The sequence below is a fragment of the Natrix helvetica genome (genome assembly GCF_964273705.1).
Source record: "Natrix helvetica genome assembly, chromosome: 9".
In the NCBI taxonomy this organism is placed as follows: Eukaryota; Metazoa; Chordata; class Lepidosauria; order Squamata; family Natricidae; genus Natrix; species Natrix helvetica.
The window spans coordinates 2,132,015-2,155,131 of NC_138560.1; the positions used below are offsets into that span (position 1 = coordinate 2,132,015).

The window sequence follows — 23,117 nt, forward strand, 5'->3', positions numbered from 1 at the left end:
GCTCTACAAGTCTTGCACACTTCAGAAGGGAAGCCATGCCTCCCTCCTGGGCCTCTGCTAGTCCATCTGGGCTTCTCTTCCAATTGGGACCCCCAGCCGAAACTCCCTTGGGGGCTTCAGGCGGGGGGGGGGCTGTGTGATGCCAGCCCTGCGAGGCAGGCCAAGCAGGGGCACCAAAGTCTGCCTGTTTAATGTTGCATTCCTGTGAAAGTTGCAGCCTCAGATCTTGCCAGTCTGGCCAGACTTCTTGCCTTTCTCTTCAGCCTGGCCTGAGTTGCTCTGTGGCCAGACTGGGGTCTCTTTCTCGGACCTGACTTGCCTGGGGAGTGGCTCCCCCTGTCCCTACTGCCCCTTTCAGGGAGGCCTGTTCTGTGGATGGGCTGAAGCCCCAAAGGAGCCATAGGGCATCCTTGATAGAACTACAGCCACAAGCATGGCTTACACCCCTCACCCCCTCTCTGCCCTTTGGGGGCTTTGCTGGACCTCCCCCCCAATGCAATCTGAAGCATCTCTGGGGCAGGAAATGGGTGCAAGACCGTTCTAATTGGGGGCACACCAGTTGTGCAAGCGATGCCTTTCACTCCTCGCCTCCTCTTCCTCGTCTCTGCCATCACTTTGCATCCCTCAGTACCACCTTTGTAAACACAAGGATGTGAAACGGATGGACAGTCCATCTTCTCTTAAACTTTCAGGGCAGAAAAATACACATATTACATTTAGTTATGTCCCCCCCCCTCCTCACTCTTGGAGGGAGGGGGCTTTCTCTATTTTTAGACAGACTGAAGTGTTAAATGTTGGAGTAGAATCAGGTGAGTAGAGGTCATGGGGTGCTTTCGGCCATGTAATTTCCATAATTCAATCATTCTCAATCAATTTTGCACGTATGGAAAAATTTCAGGAAGGTATGATACCTGAATGGGGTTAGGTCTTCACAGAGGGTGCATTCTAGTTTCTGTTTGAGCATGGACAATAGAATAATTGTGCACGAGGCAATGGAAGCATAACATTTCCTTGTAAATAAAATAACAATAAAGGTATTGGGTTTGGGCAATGAAGCCTAAGGATTAAGATATTAAAATGTGGCAGTGGAGCTGAATAAAGTCACTTAGAAGGACAACAAGGACCAGAAGAGGTGAAGAGCAACAAAGGAGATGCGTCTCCTTTTAATCTTTGCTTTGAGTTTTACTCTTTCTGCACAGCAGGTAAGGCTAAATTTTGTGGGTTGCAATGGACTTTCAGCTGGGGTGCCTGCAGAAATGAGTAACATTTTGTTGAGCTTCTTCCCACACTTTCATTTGCAATCACCAGGAATTCAACTGTATCAGTGGTTCTGTATTCAGGTTGGCTTCCTATTCTCTGCATTAAACTTCTCGGGGTTCACCTTAGCATAAAAATTAGAGAGATAACCTCTTGTTGGACCTTCTGAATTAGACCAATAAAGAAGGCTGAACATTTCTTTGGTTGGTATGAGACGTTTGAGATGAATAGAAATAAAGGAGAGAGCAAAATTCAGAGGCTCATTGGTACTTAAGCTATATATCATCTCTCTCTCTCTCTCTCTCTCTCTCTCTCTCTCTCTCTCTCTCATCTGTCTCTGTGTGTGTGTGTGTGTGTGTGTGTGTTCCAGCATAACTCTGGAACGCGTTGAGCAATTTCAACCAAACTTGGTACACAGATGACTTACTCTCTGGAAACAAATACTGTGGGGGTAAAATATCTTTAACCTCCCTCGGGGTGTGTCTTCTGTTAAGATGCGGCCTGTTGTGCCTTAAAATGGCTTCTACTGTACAGCGCAGTGGAGTTGCTGTGGTAACAGCTTCACAAGGAGGATCTTCTAGTAAGGGGGAAAATGCAACATTAGGAATTACGTTTGGTCTGGACATTTCCCCCCTATAAATAAATATCTGAACAATGCTGGTTATCTGCTAGTTACCTATAAACATCTAAGGGGGTGAATCCTAATCACAAAGGTTTTGTTGTTTGTTTTGTTTTCAGGATAACAAGAACGACGCTGATACAGAGTCTACAGTAAGTTACTTCATCCTGTCTCAGAGCAAAATTAATTCAAGTTTGGGTTTTTTTGGTCCTGTCACTCATGCTTTTAGTAAGAAATAGCGTTTCCTATTTGGAGAATATAGCCATGCATATGTGTGGAATGTAGTGATAAAACAACCGGAGAAGTCACATATGCTATTAAATGAGGATTAGACTGATACCTTTCATTTCCCTTGTAGGAAAATGGCACAGAAATGATGAAAAAAGTTATAGTAAGTACAAAGTAACAGAATTGGGAGGGAACTCTTCCTTGTTCGAGCAGATCCATTTTGGATAAATGACTGACCAATTTCTTCTTAAAAGCCTATGGAGAGGAAAGGGATCGCTTTTATCATGTAGGAAATAGCTCTGTTGAGTAAGTCATATATGTTCCCGTTGAGAAGATACCCTTTGTTTCCCCTGTAGAGTGGAATTGGTGAGGACGCTCTAACAAAATTAATAGTAAGTAGTTCTGTCATCCTCTTCTTCCCTTTCTTTGTTGTCTGTCTGTCTGTCTGTCTGTCTGTCTGTCTGTCTGTCTATCTATCTATCTATCTATCTATCTATCTATCTATCTATCTATATCTATCATTAGCTCTCATCTCTCTGTCTTTCTGTCTTTCTCTCTCTCTCTCTCTCTCATCTGTCTGTCTGTCTCTCTCATCTGTCTATCTCTGTCTATCTATCTATCTATCTATCTATCTATCTATCTATCTATCTATCTATCTATCTATCTATCTATCTATCATCTATCATCATCATCTATCATCTATTGACCCACCCCATCTTGTCCAGATATGACTCTGGGTGGCTTAAAAACATTAAAACTACTACATATTAAAATTGTAAAGAAAAAAAAATAACTGTAATAAATACTATTAAAAGATGGGGAGGAGAGGAACATAATGTATCTAAGATGGTAGCGATGGCACGGATAGAAATATCCTGGGTGTCTTCCTGTCAAAACAGAATTTGATGTGCTTCGATCCTTTGTAGAAATCTTTGAATGATGACTATCTGGACAAATTAACAGTAAGTAGCTCTTTCTTCATCTTCTTTTGAGTAACACAGTTCTTGCCTGCAATGAAGCCTCCTTGTGTTAGAACAATACTGCCCATTTTATGCAGCACTATCCGGCTTAGAGAAGTCATATTTTGATGTCATGTCAGAATAAAAGTAATACTTTTTGTTTTCTTTGCAGGAATGTATACAGAGTGTTTGTGAAATGAATGATTTTGTGGTAAGTATTTCTTTGTTCCTCCTCTGTTCTTTCCTTGTGAAATAGTCTCCTTCCATGTAATGAAGTCCCTCTTTTGTGAGTCTGCTCCAACTCAGCGTCCCACTCCATTGTTCCCAAAGCATCAAGAAAGAGAGAAAGGCTTGGGCTAGTTTTGATGAAGGAGCTTGAGCCACCTCTTTTCCCCCTAAAATACTCCCACCTCCTGCACTGCTGTAAAGCAGGGTACCCAGAAATGAGGAAGGATCAATGAGACCCTTTATTAGACCCATTAGACCCAATAAATAAACCCATTATTGTTATTGCTATTATTATTCATAGTACTGTCAGCAGCGAAGCAACCAAGCTCAGAGAGCACCAAGGACCCCACAGGTTGTATATTTACAACACAGAATATTTAACCTCGCAACTACCTTGCAATCCACCATCCAAATAACCACATCCATAAATTAAGATAGAGATCCCCAGCACTGAGACAACCAACAAATTCATACCAACCTACTAGGCAGTCTGGAAATCAGGCAGTGCATAAATGTAATATATTATCATACCATTGTTTTTATTGTACAAAACAATGTGAATCTGTTCTTTAACTGATGCTGGAAATATTATTGTTATGGTTGGTCACACAATCAACCAGATGTTTAGACTGGAATTGACACTTTATCCACCTATAAAGTCCTTCCCAAGGACGTGGGATAAGTAGATATGATTGTTTGACAGTGTCAAAGCTATCATCGCAGGATGTAAGCTGATTCAAGTACACCTGCCTTTTACATGTAGCTGCCAAATTCTGGGAATTGAAGTGCACACATCTTAAAGTTGTCAAAGGTGAGAAATATGGTACTCTCTAGGTGGATTAATAAATTATAGCTGTAATAATCATACAACTCTGATTCCTAACCTTAACTCCATTTCGTGGCATGTATGATCAAACTCCCTGGAGGAAATATTTGGCATGGGAAGAGTCCTACAAGTTTTCTTTTTTCTGCTTTGTGGTCTGTCTTTCTGCAAAATGCCAAATGGTTTCAACTAGGATCCAAATTGAGCTCAAATTGAAGACAGTGGTAAAAACAGGGTTTTAGTATTCAGGTTGGGATATGATTTGTAGAGAAATTCATTTCTGGCTTTAAGAAATGGGAAAGAGAAGAAAATGTTTTTTTTTCTCCTTCCTTGCAGGACCTCCTGCAGAACATGTTATCTGTTCTTAAGAGAACGCTTCAGGATGATATTCTGATATATCAATTGATGGTAAGTTACAAGGTTGAGTTCTCTCATTTCTTACGTGTCTTTTATGTTATCCTTCTTAGTTATGAAAAATTCCAGCAGGAAGCTATAAACTCTTGGGAACATTGAAAGGAGGGTGTTGTGTTGATTATTGTCAGAAGCTGAAAGTATCCAGCTTTACAGATTTTCACAGGCTTAGGAGAAAGACTTAACAGATATTCTCTCCTGCATCTTACATCATATACCCATATGCATATATATGAGAGGTCTATAAATTCAATAAATGAAATGTATATGTATATATGTGTGTGTGTGTTTCATATATTATATATCATATCATATATATGCATATGGGTATATGATGTGTGTGTGTGTGTGTGTGTGTGTGTGTGTGTGTATATATGTATATGTATATATGTTGTATTTGTGCTGATAAATAAATAAAGGGAGACTAGTATACATCTATTTCAAGCTATTTAGTTCTCATCAGCTAGCCATACCAGGGGTTGTAACATATATGTATGTATGTATGTATGTATGTATGTATGTATGTATGTATGTATGTATATATAAGAAATTCACAATACATGTATAAAAAATAAATGAAAAATGAAAAGAAATAATAGTATTGATATTATATAAATAAATGCAATAAATAAAAAAGAAGTAAAAATAAATAAAGTTTGAGAACATTGTTAATTTGGATTTGTTTTTTTGGCCCTAGCACTCCCTCTTGTGATAAGAAATATGTGTTTCCTAACTGGAGGGAAATAATAATTCGTGTATATGATACTAGGTTGGCAGTGATAGTAGCATGGCTACAGTAGACAGATCCGGGGTATCATGAATCCTAAGATTGATTTATGCATATTGTTGTTGTGCCAGTGTGGAAGAATAATTGGAAAATGGAAGGAAAGATTAAAAAAAATCTCAGAACACTAATCATTCATGTTTGGGTTTTTTGGCCTTATCACTCCTGCTTATAGTAAGAAATATGTGTTTCGCCTTTGGAGAAGGCAGTCATTTGTATGTCTGCTATCCAGAGATCAACAAGTTGGAGAAGTCATATATGTTAACATGTAAGGATCAGACTGATACTGATACCCTTCATTTCCCTTGTAGAAAAGCGGCAGTGGGATGATGGCAAAATTTATGGTAAGTAGTTCTTGGTTTCTCTTGTGCTTTCCATTTGGGTAATCCCAATCCAGAGGTGGCATTCAGCAGGTTCTGACCAGTTCTGGAGAACCGGTAGCTGAAATTTTGAGTAGTTCGGAGAACCAGTAAATACCACCTCTGACTCCCCCCCCCCCCCCATCTATTCTCTGCCTCCCGAGTCCCTGCTGATCAGGAGGAAATGGGGATTTTGCAATAACCTTCCCCTGGAGTGGGGAGGGAATGGAGATTTTACAGTATCCGTCCCCTGCCACACCCACAGAACCGGTAGTTCTAAATCCCACCACTGTCCCAATTATTCAGGTTCCTGGAGGGTAAAAAGCAATTTATAATCAAGAATCACTATGGATTCTTATTTCCACCCAGACTCAACAAACACCAAATCAATACCCACTGAATTCAAAGCTACTCATTGTGAGAGCATCTGACCAGAAGTGTGCATCTGAGTAAAAGTATAGCTACTCTTTGTTTCCCTTTTAGAATGAAATTGGTGATGAAATGTTAACAAAAGTAATGGTAAGCATTTTTTTACCATCATCTCCCCTTTCCTTGGGATTTATTTATTCATTTATTTATTCATTTAATTTCTGCGCCACCTATCTTGTCCAGACATAACTCTGGCTTAAAAACATTAAAAACTACTGCAAATTAAAATAACAAAGCAAAAAATAACAACAGTTAAAAATAACATTGAAAGATGAGAAGGGGGAAATAAAGTCCCCAAAGTTTTGGGGAGTGGGAATTTGTATTTTGAGTACTTAAATAAGGTTTTTTAAACACTCAGGATATACTAAATTGGAAAAGAGATTTTTAGATCTCAAAGATCTTCAAAGAGATTGAAAAGAAAAGACGCTGAACATGGTTAATTCATTTTTGTTTTTTTAATCTTACGACTCCCTGTTATAATAACAAATGTGTTTTTCCTAAAAGGAGGAAAGCAGCAATTCATGTATGGTTGTAGTGATGGCATGGAGAGACCTAATCAGAATCCTTTTTTGTTTTAGGTGAAGTTCATGAAGAGCAAGCCCGGGGCAGCCATGGTGGAGATGGCAGACGGTTACGCAGTGGACAGAGCCATCACCCATCTCAACAATAACTTCATGTTTGATCAGAAGTTGAACGTCTGGTGAGTTCCCCCTGCATTACTCCCAGGCCTTCTTCAGGCATTCGGGTTAAAGCCAGGAGGGCGCGACTGAGCAAGCCTGCCTCCTTGCTTTGCCCGCAGCGTGTCCAAGCAACAAGCCATCATGCCCGGCCAGTCTTACGGTCTCGAGGACGGCTCCTGCAGCTACAAAGATTTCAGCGGCTCCCGGAACAATCGGTTCTCCACCCCGGAGCAAGCCGCCAAGAACCGAATCCAGCATCCCAGCAACGTGCTCCATTTCTTCAACGCGCCTCTGGAAGTGACGGAAGACAACTTCTACGAGGTGAGGATGGGGACCTGGAGTTGGCCATAATTAGGAGGGAGGGCAGAATAATTGAATAGTTTGCTTATTTGTTTATATTTTGTGTTTCTTAACCGCTCATCCTTCCTTAGAGGGTTTAGGAAGAATCGGAGGATAAGCAAAACTTGCTATCCTTAATGTATGACGTGATGATGACGACTTTAATGCAGGGATCTCCAACCTTGGCAGCTTTAAGCCTGGCGGACTTCAACTCCCAGAATTCCCCAGCCAGGTTGGAGACCCCTGTTTTAGTGGATTCAGACAGCATCTCTCTCCCAAATGTAGCTTCCATTCCAAAAAGCAGGAAGCAGTAATTCTAAAAGGGGGGTGGGCAAGCTTTAACACCTGGCTATGATACTAGCAGAGGTTCTGGTGTGCCTAGAAGTAGCAACTGGATTGCACCCAGTTGGGCCCCTTTGCTGGTCCCCCTCGGTGGGCCCCTCTCTCAGGTCCTGAGCTGCTCTTCATTTGGCCTCAGAAGATGAGGATGGATTAACACTCCTTTTTGCCAAAAGTGCTAACAAGAAGCAGCAGCTGTGAAGTGATTCTAACAAACATTTGGCCCAAAACAACAGTGACTTGTTCATTATTTTTCCACTGACCCAACCATTTAAATGAGCTCCTTTGCTGTCAGATAATGCTTAAAAGCTTTGGGCTCCTACCAATATATATTCAACTCAGCACAGAGGTATACGTAAAACACAGTTCCAGGATGGCTGAAAATTGTACGGGGAAGGTAGTGGTGTCTGCAGGAGCCCCTGGGAATGGAACTTGACCAAAGAGCCGAATCCTAAAATATACATTGGTGGGATCAGGATAGTGGCTTAACACTCCTATTACATATGTGGCATTTTTCAGATTTGCGATGAGCTGGGAGTGAAGAGACCGGCTTCCGTCAAGGTGTTTTCAGGGAAGAGTAAGTATCCCTCTGTCTTGAGGACGCTGCTTCTTGGAAAGCAGGGACTGAGGGCCACGCAGAGTGGCTCAGGGTGACTGGAACTGTAGTCCCTCCCTCGAGAGTTTGCCCGCCCGTGTTCCAAGGAGGTGGGTCTGCTCCAGCTTAACCCGTCTCTTGCTTGAAACGCCTGCAGGTGAAAGAAGCTCGTCGGGACTGCTGGAGTGGGAAACCAAAGGGGATGCGCTGGAGACTCTGGCTTTCCTCAACCATTATCAGATGAAAAACCCAAGTAAGCCCCTCTCGCCTTTTGTAGGTGCTGAAGAAGGGGGAGGCCTTGATGGCAATAGGATTTGGGGATCTCCCTGCGCTTTCCCCTTCCTCTGCTTTAATTTCAGGGGTAAGGAAGAGAAGCTAGTAGGTCTTAAAAACACCAACCGATTTTGCCCGTGTTGGAGACCTGGCTAAAGGAATCGGTTTGGAAGGAAAAAGCAGCCACTGGCACCTTCTGAACTGTGGCTCATCAGACCTTGGTAATTTCAAGGCCTGTGGAGTTCATCTCCCAGATTCACTTAACAACAGCTGTGTTACTCACTTCACAGCACCAGGGGTTCACTTAACAAAAATGGTGCCAAAAATGGAGCAAAACTCAATTGTCTTTGCTTAGCCACAGAAACGTGAGGCTCAAGTTGTGCTCATAAATTGAAGGTTACTTATAATAGCAGTAGCCCTTAGACTTATATACCGCTTCAGGGTGCTTTACAGCCTCCTCTAAGCAGTTTATAGAGTCAGCCTATCACCCCCACAGTCTCTGGTTTTTAGTTTAAATCTGAATTCTATGAGAAGTTCATTTGCTTAGAAACGTTTTCTTGACTATTCAGCCCAAAATGGATCACTGTGGGAGATGTCGAGGAAAGCTGGAGAAATGTTGTTGTTTTTTCCTGTGGATGATGGCGTTTTGATTTTCGAGTAAATAAGAGTTGAGGAGACTCATAAACCTGTCTGTCTTTCTCCTAGATGGGCCCTACCCCTACACCCTGAAACTCTGCTTCTCAACCGCCCAACACGCTTCCTAATTGCTCTTCGCTTCCTGACCAAGAAGACTGCTCCGTTAACTTACTTGTGTGTGATCTATTTTTTTTGGGTTGTTGTTGTTTGGCAAAGCTCCGGTGTCCCTTTGTTTTTTTGTATTAAAAAAAAAACAATTAAAAAAAAGCTTAATTAGAGGCTGCCTGCAGCTGGGTCAGCTGGGAAGAGAACCCCCGTGGCCGCCCAAGGACATCGAATTTTAAAAAGATCGTACCTGTGATATGTTCTCCCACCCCCACCCACCCCATTCATACAATGTGTGCTGCCTGTGCTAGTTGGCACATTTAATAAATCTGTTTGGACAATAAATTGTTGTAAAAACAACCTGGAAACACCTCGGGAAGTGGTGGCTGTTGTTTTTTGTAGAAGAGGGGCAGGCAAGTCCACGTTGAGGCTCATTTTTTCTTGAAGGGAATTGGGTTGGTCTGGGTGTCCCTTACCTTGTTCCCATGGAAGCCCAGGCTAAATTTTAAAAGGGAGGTACCGTTTAACTGTTGTTTAATGCAAACCTTTTATTCTTTTCCCTTGCTTCATTGTGTGCCAGGCGGCTTTATAATTTAAAGAAGGGAGCAGGGAGATGTTATTAAATCTATGCCACATTATGCAATACGATGTTGAGCGCTACTGCAGCGTTCATGCTTAGTTTTAGCTTTCCTAGGCTTACAGAACATTTAAGGCCAAGTCCCAAAGGTGCTTTTTTCAGGAGGCAACTGGACTTCCTTGTTTTTCTTCGAAGATGTTTCACTTCTCATCCAAGAAGCTTCTGACAGGATAGTTCTAGGGTTATGTTTATCTTGCCAGAGCTGAACGACTTCAAAAGAAAAAACAAGTCCAGTTGCCTCCTGAAAAAAGCACCTTTTGAGACCACCCTGGCCTGGATGATGGAGAATCTCCACGGAATGTAAGGCTGAGCATCTTTGCTACCTTTAATTTAAAAAAAAAAAAATTTTGGAAATCGCAAGAAACTGCTGAATGGCTGAGAGCTGCCAATGCTTAGGCCAAGGGGGAAGAGGGTAAAAATGCTTCCAAGGAGGAAGGGTGTGGTTGTGTGTCCCTGGCTGCCGTTTTTGGACTTTGGTCTAAACCAGGAGTGTCCAAACTTGGGAACTTTAAGACTTGTGGACTTCAACTTCCAGAATTCCCCAGCCAGCCATGGCTGGCTGGGGAATTCTGGGAGTTGAAGTCCACAAGTCTTAAAGTTCCCAAGTTTGGACACCCATTTTGCATGAGTGGAGGTTTTGTCTAAAGGCCTTTTCTACAAGGGAAGATTCTTTTCCTCTGGAGCTTCCGGTTTTGGGTTAGATTTAAGCCATTTTTAGATCGAAAAATAATTTCCAGCCTTCTGGGATAGGGAATTCTGGGAGTTGAAGACCACCCATCTTAAAATCGCTGAGGTTCATGGGATAGAAGGTGGGGTCTCTGCGCCACTTGCTTTTTTAAAAAATGGACTACAACTCCCAGCGGCCTCCCTGCCACCCACGCTTGACAGAAGTCTCGGGCGGCCCGCACGTCAATCGCTGCTTTCCCATTTCGGCCACGAGGGGGCGGCCGAGGAGCGACGCTATCCGGCTACAGAGGCGGAGCGCGAAGCGGCACCTCCTTTGCGGAGAGGAGATCGGAGCCCGTCTAGCCCAGTCACTCACTGGTGCGCCCGCCCCTTTGCCCTCGCCTGCGGTAGGAGAGGCGAGAGCCATGGCGGTGGTGGTGGCGGCGTCGGGGGTCCTCGGGGGGCTGCTTCGGAGGCGTGAGTGGGCGGTCTCTCCGGTCCCTCCCGGCTCCTTCCCTGCGCTTTCAGCCCCTCCTCTCCCTTCCCCGGGGTCCCATTGCACCCCCCTGCTTCTCTTGCTGACCCCCCCGCCCCTCCCTGCCCCACTCCCCCCTCCTCACCCCAACTCAGCCTCCCAAGGCCTTGGACCTCAGTGCCCATCATCCTCAGCCGGCCAGGGAGAAGCCATCTTGCTCTGAGGGGGCCCCTGCACAGCTTGTCAGGGGTTGGGGCGGGGAACAGATTGCCCCCCCCTTCCCTCCCCGCTTCTGGAAGGGGGGGCAGTAAGCAGGGTGTGGGGGGGGTCCTCCGTTGCCTTCTCTGCAAGCCATGTTGGCTGGCTCCTTCTCCCTCCCACACACCCCAAAAATCCCCAGCAGGTGTTTTTTGAGCCACCCAGGAATTCCCGGGAGAGGGTCCTCCTCTCTCCAGGTAGTCCTCGACTTACAACAGTTCGTTTAGTGACCGTTTTCCAGCACCATGGCACTGAAAAACAAAGGGATATCGCTCTTTTAAAGACTTCTGACAGCATCCCCATGGTCAACCTTCAGACACTTGGCTCCTATTTATGACCCGGGGTCACGCGATCCCCTTTTGCGACTTTCTGACGAGCGAAGTCGGGTGAGGCAGCTGGATTCACTTCCAACGACCGTGTGACTAACTGAATAACTTCACTGATTCGTTTTAACCGATGGTAGCAAAATGTTTCGCTTAATGTCGGTGCCTGGGAAAACAGGGCAAAACTCCCTTTAACAAATGCCTCACTTAGCAATGGAAATGTTGGGCTCGGTTGTGGCCGTAAGTCGAGGACTACCCGACCTTGCTGTTTGAACCCTTCTGAATTTGCAGTCTTTTTGGAGCTGATGCCCCCTTTTGCCCCTTCCTGCTTCCATTCCTGCCCCCCCCCCCCCGCTCTTCTTCCCACCTCCCTCTTTGGTGCCACCTGCAGCTTCCCTCCCTTTTGGGGATCAGGCTGCTCTGATGATCTCTTTTGCCTGGGGTGGAATTGCAACACGGGACAGGACAGGCAGGATGTTTTCCCAGGGAAAAAAAGTGCAACCTTTGGACCTCCGGCGCCTGTGAAGGGAGGGAGGCAGTGAGTGCGAGTGGGTGGGTGGGCTTAAGAGCGGTCAGGGTCTGCCCTTCCCTGGGATCTCCTCCTTTGCCAGGAACTCTTCTTATTCCGCAGGGAAAAGCCCCTTCCCTCCTCCTCAGCCAGGTTGCAGCCCGATCCCTTGCGCAGGACCTTTGCTGAAGAATTCTTTGGTTTCTAGACATTGTCCCATCTCTGCTTTGGGGTGTCCTGGCCACAGCAATTTGATTTCCCCTCATTGGAGGTAGTCCTAGCCACTTGGAAGGAAAAGGTTGGGTGGCTTGAGGAGAACAGGAAGGTACAGCTAGTCCTCGACTTACAACAGTTCATTTAGCTATGCTGGCTGGGGAATTCTGGGAGTTGAAGTCCACAAGTCTTAAAGTTCCCAAGTTTGGACACCCCTGATTTAGTGACTGTTCAAAGTTACAACGTCACAGACAAAAGAGATGGTTGTTTTTTCCCCACGGAAGACTGTTGCGGCATCCACAGTCACATGATCCAAATTCAGATGCTTGGCAACTTTCTCGTATTTATGACGGTCGCAACGTCCCGGGTTCACTTTCTGAGCAGCAAAATCAACGGGGAATCCAGATTCATTGAACAACAACCGTGGGACTCATTTAACAACGGCAGGCATTCACCAAACAGCAGTGGCAAGAAAAGTTGCAAACCAGGGCAAAAAAAAATATATCACTTCACAACTGTTCCGCTTAGCAAAATTCACTCAACTGTTTCGCTTGGCATAAATATTGGGGCTCAATTGTGGTCGTAAATCGAGACTCCCTGTATGTAGGTCCCTCGTGCTCCTGTGGGAAAGAATCCAAGGTTGTAGGTTTCTTGGTAATCTCCCAGGGAGTTTCTGTGGCTGAACGGGGGGGGGGGGGGGGGAGAAAGAGAGGCTTAGGTAGAACCAAGGCTTGGGGGCAGGGAGGGGGAGATCTTCGTATGACCACGACATACCATATTTTTCAGAGAATAAGACGCACCATAATTTTGAAGGGGTACATTTTAGAAAAAAGTTTTTGCACTCTGCAAAAAAAGTGCATGCAGAGGCTTTGGGAGGCCTACAAAGTGCTCCTGGGGGGGGGGCAAAAACAGCTCATGTTTTGCTCATTTTTGCCCTCCCCAGCCCCCAGGAGCACTTTGCAAGGCTCCCAGAGCCTCTGCGCGTTCATTTTTCCCAAAGCTTCTGGAGGCCAAAAATGCTGTATACAGTGTATAAGACGTACCCAGATTTTCATCCTCTTTTTGGGGGGAAAAAGGTGCGTCTTATACTCCGAAAAATACGGTAAGTCAGGTATCCCGCACTTCAGGGTTTCAGCCCCACTGGACTCACTAGGGAGTTTGTTGGTTTGTGATATAAGTAGAGAACCCTGATTCTCACCCTTGGCAGGTAGAAGATGCCAAACCTGTAAATCGGTGTTTCTCAACTTCTCAGCGATGTTCAAAGTTGCCAAGGTTGAGAAACTGAGATTTAGAGGTTGCCTAAATTTTAATTATCTCCAGGCGTTGAATAATCCAGCAGTAGAAAAGAAGTCAGGAGGCTCTCAAGGACAACGATATAAACGAAACATCCATCCATCCATCCGAAGCTCAACCATTTTCCTCACCCAGAGCCTGGGAGGAGAACCAAGTCCTCCGGAAGGAGCTTCTGGAAGGGCACAGGGTTTGAGCCCCCTGGATCTCTGGGGCGAGCCCTTTCCAGAGGCCCCACTAGATCAGGGGCCCTTTTCTGACTTGTGGACTTCAACTCCCAGAATTCCTCCCCCAGCAAAGCTGGCTGAGGTATTCTGGGAGTTGAAGTCCACAAGTCATAAAGTTGCCAAGGTTGGAGACTCCCCAATCTAGATGACACTGGTTTATTGAGCAGCCAAAACTCAAACTGATCCCACCGTTCTGCCTGCACGCATGGAGTTTGCACCTGAGCACAGGTGGCTTCCTTTGAGGACCTTCCTTTCAGGACGAAGCTTGGCCCTCTGTTGTTTTTTCACTGTCCATTCACCCACTGTCCATTTCCCCCCCCCCTCTTCCCAGATCTCTCCGTTCATCCTGCTTCCTGCCGTGGCTTCAGAATCATGGCCTCAGAGCCGCAGCAGCAGCAGCCGCAAACTCCGCAGCAGCAGCCGCCCAATTCCTTGCCCACCTACGAGACCTTGAAGTTGGAACGGGTCCGCGAGAAAGTGCTGCACGTAGAGCTCAACCGGCCGGAGAAAAGGAACGCCATGAATGTCGCCTTTTGGAGGTAACGGGAAATCAGATTTTTTTGCACCGCTGACGTGAGTCGCGGGACCGAGGGAGGCACGGTGAGAGAAGCCTCAGAGACGTCTGGCCTGGCTTCTGACCCACCATCCTTATCATGCTCGGAGTAGCCAAACCGAAAATGAGACACAGGTGGTCCTCGACTTACGACTGCAATTGAGCCCAGAATAAGTCCCTTTTTTCAGTGCCGTTGTAACTTTGACCGGTCACTAAACGAACTGTTCTCAGTCAGGACTACCTGTGGTACTTCTTTTTTTTTTTTATGAGGATTAATCAGAGAAGACTAAGGCACGGTTGCTCTGCCCCATTGGTCCTGTCAACGGGGAGGCCAGATTCACTTAGCAACAATGTCAGAGTTTTGGCAGCGTGACTATTATACGAGATAGACCCAGGAGCAAAACACAGCACACAGAGCCTTTAGACAATTAATAGTGGTTTATATATACAGTACATATATACAGACATACATATGGTAGATAAATCCTTTACCACTCAGCTACGGACACAAGGAGAGAAATGAGATACACGATGAGAAAGAAACACCCTCTAATGGCCACCTATATATAGACACCTCTTAAAAGGGAAATGATTTGTGTGGACCCCATCAGAGTCTTAAACTGGTGATACCTATATTGCTGAATCATCCTCATTGCATCAGCTTATAACTTTACATCAGATGGCAGCTATTAAATCCTCAGTAGCTGACATTACTAATTTTACAAGTGTGGCAATTCGCTTCACAAAAGCCGTACAACGGGGTAAAGCTCTCCTAACAGATTTCTCGCTCGGCAACAGAAATGTTGTTGCCATAAGTCGAGGACAGTCTGTATTTTTTGAAAAATCTAAGCCAGCCATCTACCTCCAAGGTTCTCAGTCCAATGTGGTCTCCTCTTGTCATAGAGAGATGGTGGAGTGCTTCAACAAGATTGGCCAAGACTCTGAATTTCATGCTGTGGTGATATCGGGAGCTGGGAAAATGTTCACTTCAGGTAAGAAGGACGGAGGCGTTACGTCCGAGCGAGCCCTTCTCCTTAGATCAGGAAAATGTAGCAAGGAGCTCCCTGGGGTATACCTCTTGGGGTCTTTCTCTTGGAGAGGATTTCTGTCTGCAAGGAGAATAAATCCTTCCCTTCCCCACCATCCAGTCAGAGCGGAAGAAGCTTCTTGGATGAGAAGCAAAATGTCTTCAAAAGAAAAAACAAGAAAGTCCAGTTGCCTCTTGGAAAAAAAAGCACTCTCCCGAGAATCTCCCTAGACATTTCAGATCAAACTTTCAGTCCTATCAGAATTCAATTTACACAATCACTCTTAAGTGATCCCGTGGCTTAGTTTTGCATATTGGGAAGTTACAGTTTGTACTGCAAATCATGTTTAGGGACTCTTCCCAAAGTTTAAAGAGTGGGGGTGGGGGAGGGGAACGGAATCCCGAGTTTTAAGGAGAAATGTGTGTACTTTAATACCTGCGAGATACAGTCATAATTTTGCTTGTGCTGCTGAGTGATTCCAATAAGTAGCAAAATTGGATGCAAAATTTGGTCCCACCAGCTTTGGAGAAACTTCCAGGGCCCAATGATCTCCCAGGTAGGTCCCAAAGTTTTGCAGCCTGGTTTTTGGGAGTTGAGGAATGCATTTAACAAATAACGCAGTCCATGGTGGCTTAATTAGCTGAGGGCTGCCAGGTAAACATGGCTTAGAGTGAATAGTTTCAAGTTTATTTGATTTATAGACCGCCCGCTCTCCCCGAAGGGAAGGGAATAGGCAGGTGTTCAATGATTGAGCTAGAGGACTAGAGTGTTGTGACCGAGGTGTCCCAAGAGCCTGAAGCAAACTCCTTGTCCCTTTTATTAATCGACTGTGAATTCTGCTCCTTCACACCCAGCAAAGTCTTTCAAGGGAGGATTTACGCTCACAGACCTTCTCTGGCTTGGAGAGCTGCCAGGGTGATATCTGAAAAACTTGGCAAGGAGTCTCAGAGAGCCACGAACCAATTAAGCGAACTAACTGTCTCCTGTAAATTCCACTCCCCCTTCGCTCCTCTTTTATTCCCTCTGGGAGGGGCCGTTCATCGTCCACCTGTGGCCTTACTCTCAAGTCGACCCCTGTTCTTTAGCTCTTCCCTTCATCTGGCCACTCTGCGCATGCGCACACTGGGAACAGGATCCAGCTGTTCTTCTGCCCCACTGATGTCCGATTCCGAAGGCAGCTGATAACTGTTAGATGGCCTGGCCCCCTCTCTGCCTCCGACACAGAGCCCTCCCCAGACTCCAGGACTGGCCCAGGTTCCTCCCCAACCTCCTCACTGTCCGGATCTGCTGCCAGCTCGAATGGCCGCTGGTGGTCCAGAACATAGAGCCACTCCTATTGTTCTCCATCCCTGCCCTTCCACAGGCATCGACCTCATGGAGATGGGCAGCGTTTTCCTGATGGCAGGAGGTGACGACGTGGCTCGAAAGGCTTGGAACATCCGCAAGCAGATCCGAGAGTACCAAGAGTCCTTCACGGTCCTGGAGAAGGTGCCTGGGCTGAGGGACCGGGGTTGGGCAGGAGTGCCAGAAAACCGCCTCCACCCGGCACTTAATGTCATCTTTGCTTTGCAGTGTCCCAAACCCATCATTGCGGCCATTCACGGGGCCTGCATCGGAGGAGGTAAGCCCCCTACGCCGTGCGTATCTGAACCTGGAACTTCAAGTGGCTTCAGTTCCTGGAATTGGGTCGCAGGGGTGGGCTGAGGAAATGGCCAAACTCCCGATTCTGCACCGTTTGAATTCCAGGAGCTAAACAGTAGGATCTTATTGCTTTGCATAAGGGGTGCAAGTCTTAAACTGGCTGTGTTTCTTAACCTTGCGCTTTTTAAAAATGTGCGGATTTGAATTCTGGGAGTTTGAAGTCCGCCAATCTTAAGGTGCCCAAGGTTGAGAAGCACGGCTGGAACTGCTTTATACTTCATTTATAAAACCTCATCTTGTTACCTCTTTGCCAGGCCAACACTAGGAATGTTTGGGTGGTTTTAATGACGGCCTGGCTGGAATTCTGCTCTCATTTAATCTATGAGTAAAAATGGAATTCTGGGAGGAAAAGGGTGTTTTTATTCCTGGCTGATGCACCAGTGATGTTGGGTTTTAAGAGGTGTTTATTTTTCCTGCTCATGGAAGAAAGGAACGCTGTCTCTTACATACCCCACTACTCAGTGGTGAAATTCAATTTCTTCTTTCCTGCCTAGGCAGGGGGTTGGACTAGAAGACCTCCAAGGTCCCTTCCAACTCTACTATTGTATTGTATTGTATTATTCTTACTATCAGTTTGGTGGGTGTGGCTGGGTGGGCGTGGCAGGGGAAGGATACTGCAAAATCCCCATTCCCTCCCAATCAGCTGGGACTCGGGAGGCAGAGAATAGATGGGGGCGGGGCCAGCCAGAGGTGATATTTGCCGGTTCCCCGAACTACTCAAAATTTCCACTACCGGTTCTCTGGACCCTGCTGAATTTCACCCCTGCCCCTCCTTAGTCACAAATCTCGGCTGTTTAAAAGCAGTTTCCAAAAAGGCGAATGATGTTGCAGCATTATGGGCTACTGAGTCTTCTTCCAAGCTGTCGCCGCACTTGAGTCCCTGCGGGTGGGCAGAGGACAGGTGATGCAGGATCTTCCTGGAAGGTGGGCTGGGTGGGCCCTGAGCTGCCCCCTCCTTCGCTTTGTGTTGCTGTGGGGGGGAGAAAGAGGGGATGGAAAAGTGGAAAACGGACTCTGGCTCTTCTCCCTTTGAAGGTGTGGATCTCATTTCGGCCTGCGATATTCGCTACTGCACACAAGACGCTTGGTTCCAGGTGAAGGTGCGTTTGCCGCAGAGACAGTTTTACCCTAGAAACGTCTGGTTAATAAGCACCAATGATGCTAACAAGGCACAGATATACAGCCGGTCCTCAGCTTAGGACCACAGCTGAGCCCAACATCTCCGTTCTTAAGTGAGACATTGGTTAAGCGAGTTTTGGCCCATTTGACGACCTTTCTTGCCTCAGTTGTTAAGGGAATCCCTGCGGTTGATAAGTTAGTAACCCAGTCGTTAAGTGAATCTGGATTCCCCCGTTGTCTTAGCTTGTTAGAAGGTCGTAAAAGGGGATCATGTGACCTTGGGGGACACCACCAATGGTCATAAGTATGAACCAGTTGCCAAGCACCTGAATGTTGATCACATGACGGGGGGGGGGGAAGGGAATGAGGCCAAGGTGGTAAGTGTGAAAAATGTGTCATCACTCCCTTTTTCCAGTGCTGTTGTAACTTTGAACAGTCACGAAATGAGCTGTAACTCAGACGACTGGGTTTCCAAATTTCTTCCTACTGGTGCGCTCTTGTGCGTGCACAACGCCTCTGTGCACTCAGAAGAATGCGCATGCACAGAAGCGTCTGGGCAGGTGGGCAGAGCCTCCTGCCGCTGCTACTACTGGTTCGCCCAATCCGGACCGAACTGGGAGTAACCCACCTCTGCTGTATTCCCTTCCTCGGTCTCTTGTCTTTTAATGTTGCTCTTTTTCTTCTCGTACACACAAAGACATACATAAATACACGTATGTTTATTCCAGGCCACAGGCTTGTCAGATACGGGTTTATTCAGATGGGAAAAACAGCCGATTTCACCCTTTGGGCTGGCATTGCAAAGTGCCAACGGAGTATTATAAGGGGTGTCAGGATATCTACGTGCCCATATCATCCTTGGGAGTAAATCAGTGGATGAATAACCATCTCCTTGTGCCTCCTTTCTTCAGGAAGTGGATGTCGGGCTGGCAGCCGACGTTGGTACATTGCAGCGTTTGCCACGCATCATTGGAAATCGGAGGTGAGGCCTTCGCTTCGTGTTGGCTCGGCAGTCTTCCGGGTTTTGCAGGACAGGAACTGCGGCTTCCCCTACTTTGGAAAGTGGCCGTTGGGATTTTTCTCTGGCCTAAAGGAGCCGAGCACATTGAGCCCATCATTTGCTCAGATGATCTGCATCTGAGATTTGGGGTATTTTGGAAGCCCCCATGAACCGCACCTCATCACATCAAGGGAAGGCCGCTACATGTGCTGGAAGTGGGGTCAGAGGTCGATTCCCCAAATATAGTCTGGAGATGGGCAAACAATCAGGTCTCCACAGTTCCTTCTGCCCAAAAACGCCTTGCCTGCTTGTGACTCAGGTCTCTCTGGTTTTAACGTTTTTATTGAGTTATAAAATATTACAAGATACAAAAGACAAAAGTAAATGGGAAAAGGGTGAGGAGGAAGAGGGGGAAGAGAAGTGTAGAAGGATTAGGAAAAAAAAGAAAAAGAAGCACTCACTATCCGACTCTCTGTTGAAGTAAAATAAGGCATTAACATCAAATCGCAACTTTTTGCTTTTTCATAATAATATGAACAAGCCATTTCTGTAAAGCTCTATCAATTGGTAAAACCCAAGATCAAAGTTCAGAAGAGGTTTCCAAAGCATAAAGTTCAGAAGCGGTTTCCAAAGCATGAAGTTCAGAAGTGGTTTCCATGTGGAAACACAAGTATTTATGTTCTTCTCTTTAATCAAAGAGGTCAGTTTTGTCATCCATCAGCTTCTGCAACCATTTGTCTGTGTTAGGAATCGAAGTGTCCCTCCATGTTTGTGCATTCAATAGTCTTGCTGCTGTCAACATATATAGTTGACAAAGTTCTTTTTTTTTTCTCCAGTTCTTTTTCCGTTAGACGTGACTGAGGTATCTTTTAACCCACTGTTGACCATCTCTTTCCAGCCTAGTGAACGAGCTGGCTTTCACTGCCAGAAAGCTGATGGCTCCAGAAGCGGAGAGCTGTGGCCTTGTCAGGTGGGTCTGCCTTGAAGCCGAGTCTGGGGGCTGTGGATGTTTCTCAGTTTTGTGATTCCCACTCGGAGAGCCCCTTTGTCAGAACCAGCTCCCTGATTTCCCATCTCGTTGAGGCAGGAAACTGGGAAATATCTTCTCCAATAGAATGAAATTGAAACAGAAACAGAATTAACAGAGTTGGAAGGGGCCTTGGGGGCCTTCTAGTCCAACCCCCTTGCTTAGGCAGGAAACCCTACACCACGTCAGACAAATGGTTATCCAGCATCTTCTTAAAAACTCCCAGTGTTGGGGCATTCACAACTTCTGGAGGCAAATTGTTCCATTTATTAATTGTGCTCACTGTCAGGAAATTTCTCCTTAGTTCCAGGTTGCTTCTCTCCTTGATTAGTTTCCAATTGGTTAGCCCCCATCTTTTTAAAAAATGAAACCCTAAATATTATCTGAGTCTTCCTTGCCCAGTTGCAAAAGATCCTCACCTCCTCCCATGGAGCTCAATCCAGATGTTTTCACAGAGGCACCCCTAGAGCTGTGTGCTTTTCATTTTCCCACAATTGTCTGGCATTCCCCGTATTTCCATAGAAGATTTCCCAGCTGTTCCCCACCACCACCACACCACACCCCCCATCCAGGAACTAAACAGACTTAGCTTTCAAGACCAGGCAAAGTTGAGCGAAAACCGTCATCTTCTCAACATCTGCAACCAGGAGAAGTATCATTAATTCCACCAGCTTTGCTGGCTGGGAAATTCTGGGAGTTGAAGCCCATCCCTCTTAAAAGTTGACAAGTTTCAGAAACAATGAGCTAAAGTAGATTCTTGAGCAAGATTGTAAAGTTTTTCTCCGACTTCCCTTGGATTGAAAAAGAAAAGGAGGATTGGCAGCCGTTCCCTACCTGGGGCCTTTAAAGTTTATTTAGACTATTCCCTCAAATCCAAGGCTTGGGCTGGAGGAAGCTGCCAAAATCTCAGAAGTTCCTCTGCTTTCCTTTCCCAGCCGCGTGTTCCGCGATCACGAGACGATGCTGCAGAGCGCCTTTGACTTGGCCACCGAAATTGCCAGCAAGAGCCCGGTCGCGGTGCAGGGGACTAAAATGAACCTGATTTACTCCAGAGACCACTCGGTGCCCGACAGCTTGAAATACATGGTGAGGGGTGGGTCGTCTTTATAGGTGCAGCTGGGGGTCTGCATGTTGGGAGGTCTTGGGTGTTTGGGCCAGATAGTGGAGAACAGAATAAGAGAGTTGGAAGGGGCCTCGGAGGTCTTCTAGTCCCTTCCAACTCTGCTGTTCTGTTCTATTTCATCCCACCCTATCCCATTCCTATCCCTGTCCTATCTTATCCTATTCCATCCTATCTTATTCCTCTCCTATCCTATTCCTCTCCTATCCTATTCCTATCCTATCCTATTCCTATCCTATCCTATTCCACCCTATCCTATTCTATCCTATTCCTATCCTATCCCTATTCCATCCTATCCTATTCCTTTCATTTCTATTCTATTTTCTGTTCTATTTTCTATTCTATTTTCTATTCTATTTTCTATTCTATTCCATTCCATTCCGATCTTCTATATTATTCTCCTAGCTGATAACCTGGCGTTACCCGGCTATTTATTTATTTATAGGGGGAAAATGTCCGGACCAAACGTAATTTCTAATGTTGGATTTTCCCCCTTACCAGAGGGAACCCCTTTGTGGAGTACTGTACAGTAGAAGTCATTTTGGGGCAGTACAGTAGAAGCCATTTTAAGGCACAACAGGCTGTATCTTAACAGAACACCACCACCACCCCAAGGGGTGATAGGGGATGTCTTACCCCCACAGTATTTTTTTACAGAGAGTAAGTCGTCTGTGTACTAAGTTTGGTTGAAATTGTTCCAGAGTTATGCTGGAACACACACCCATCTTCCCCCCCCCCCCCCCATATATATATATCTATGTATGTATTTGTGTATGTGTATAAGCATATTCTATCATTCCCAATTTCATTCCATTTCTCCTACTCCTATTCTAAATATTTGCAGCATGCTGGAACCCATTCATTGGCATTTGCGTCTCCTTCATCAGGGCTTGCAACTCGCTGCCGTTTTGCTAACAAACAAAAAAAAGGTTTATTTGCGAAAGTCTCCTTTTAATACCATTGCAAGCCAGAAGGGGCACACTAAGCGTGTCAGGAGGCCGGCAGCCACGATCAGCATCTGCCTTGAAAGTCTGAGGTCAGAAAAGACCAGGCAGAAATCAAAGAGTGCCCAGTTCTATTCCAAATTGCTAGTCGGTCTGTGCTTTGGGGGGAAAATTACCTTTTACATCAATCTCATTTTATTTGGAAAATGCATACGGCCACCTTTCCTAAACACATCATAACTCTGGCCTCACAGCCAGTTTGTACGACCAAAACAAACCCCCAGCACAATAAAGCCTCTGTGGAACCATCAAAGTACAGCCAGTCCACACGTTTAGTTCCCATTTGCTTCCTGGCCCCAGTTCTTGGGGGGGGCGAGCAGCTCTTCACCCCCTGGCAGAAGGTCGAGGGGGTTGAGGCTTTGCAGAGTCATGAAGAGGCTGTTTTCCTGGGTGAGGGGTGAACGCGTTGCTCACGCTTTGAGATTCTGGAAGCGAAAGTCGCTCCCTCTGACTCCTGCTTGCCTTCTGAACTCCCCTTCAGGCCGCCTGGAATATGAGCATGCTTCAAACGGAGGACATCATCAAGTCCGCCCAAGCCGTGATGGAGAAGAAGACGCCCAAGGAGGTGGTCTTCTCCAAACTGTAGGTGGCAAGCTGTCCCGAAGCAAAGGCGGGGGGGTCACACACAGCGGCTTTGCAGAGGCCAAACCTGGACACAAGCAAGTCCGCAGCATGAAGTGCCTTTGAATCACACACCGCCTACCTGTTCCCTTCTCACCTGCCCATTTCTTTTGGGGTGCTGCGAAGCGAGAAACACCCCCCCTTTGAAATAGGGGGTGGGGGAGTGTTTGCTCAAGCACGCAGGTTAGCAGCAGAAGAACAGATGAATGTAGATGACGAAAAAGCTGATTTTAACCAAGATTAAATCCTGTTTTCATTATACGACCTGGCCTGTTTTGGCTTT

General features: G+C 46.0%; 2 protein-coding genes across 2 annotated transcripts; both read left to right on the forward strand.

The window, feature by feature from the left end:
* Positions 1 to 6,659: 6,659 nt before the first annotated feature.
* On the forward strand, positions 6,660 to 9,422 carry LOC309397045 (heterogeneous nuclear ribonucleoprotein L-like). The gene is made up of 5 exons (XM_081962735.1): positions 6,660 to 6,797; positions 6,897 to 7,098; positions 7,975 to 8,032; positions 8,208 to 8,303; positions 9,029 to 9,422. The coding sequence occupies exons 1-5, from the start codon at positions 6,685 to 6,687 to the stop codon at positions 9,085 to 9,087; spliced, it is 528 nt and encodes a 175-aa protein (XP_081818861.1). The 5' UTR covers positions 6,660 to 6,684; the 3' UTR covers positions 9,088 to 9,422.
* A 1,188-nt stretch (positions 9,423 to 10,610) lies between these two features.
* LOC309396596 (delta(3,5)-Delta(2,4)-dienoyl-CoA isomerase, mitochondrial-like) lies at positions 10,611 to 23,098 on the forward strand. The gene is made up of 10 exons (XM_081961854.1): positions 10,611 to 10,774; positions 13,993 to 14,200; positions 15,118 to 15,206; positions 16,606 to 16,730; positions 16,815 to 16,863; positions 17,979 to 18,043; positions 18,974 to 19,044; positions 19,961 to 20,032; positions 21,025 to 21,175; positions 22,695 to 23,098. The coding sequence occupies exons 2-10, from the start codon at positions 14,034 to 14,036 to the stop codon at positions 22,797 to 22,799; spliced, it is 894 nt and encodes a 297-aa protein (XP_081817980.1). The 5' UTR covers positions 10,611 to 10,774; positions 13,993 to 14,033; the 3' UTR covers positions 22,800 to 23,098.
* The last annotated feature ends 19 nt before the right edge of the window (positions 23,099 to 23,117 follow it).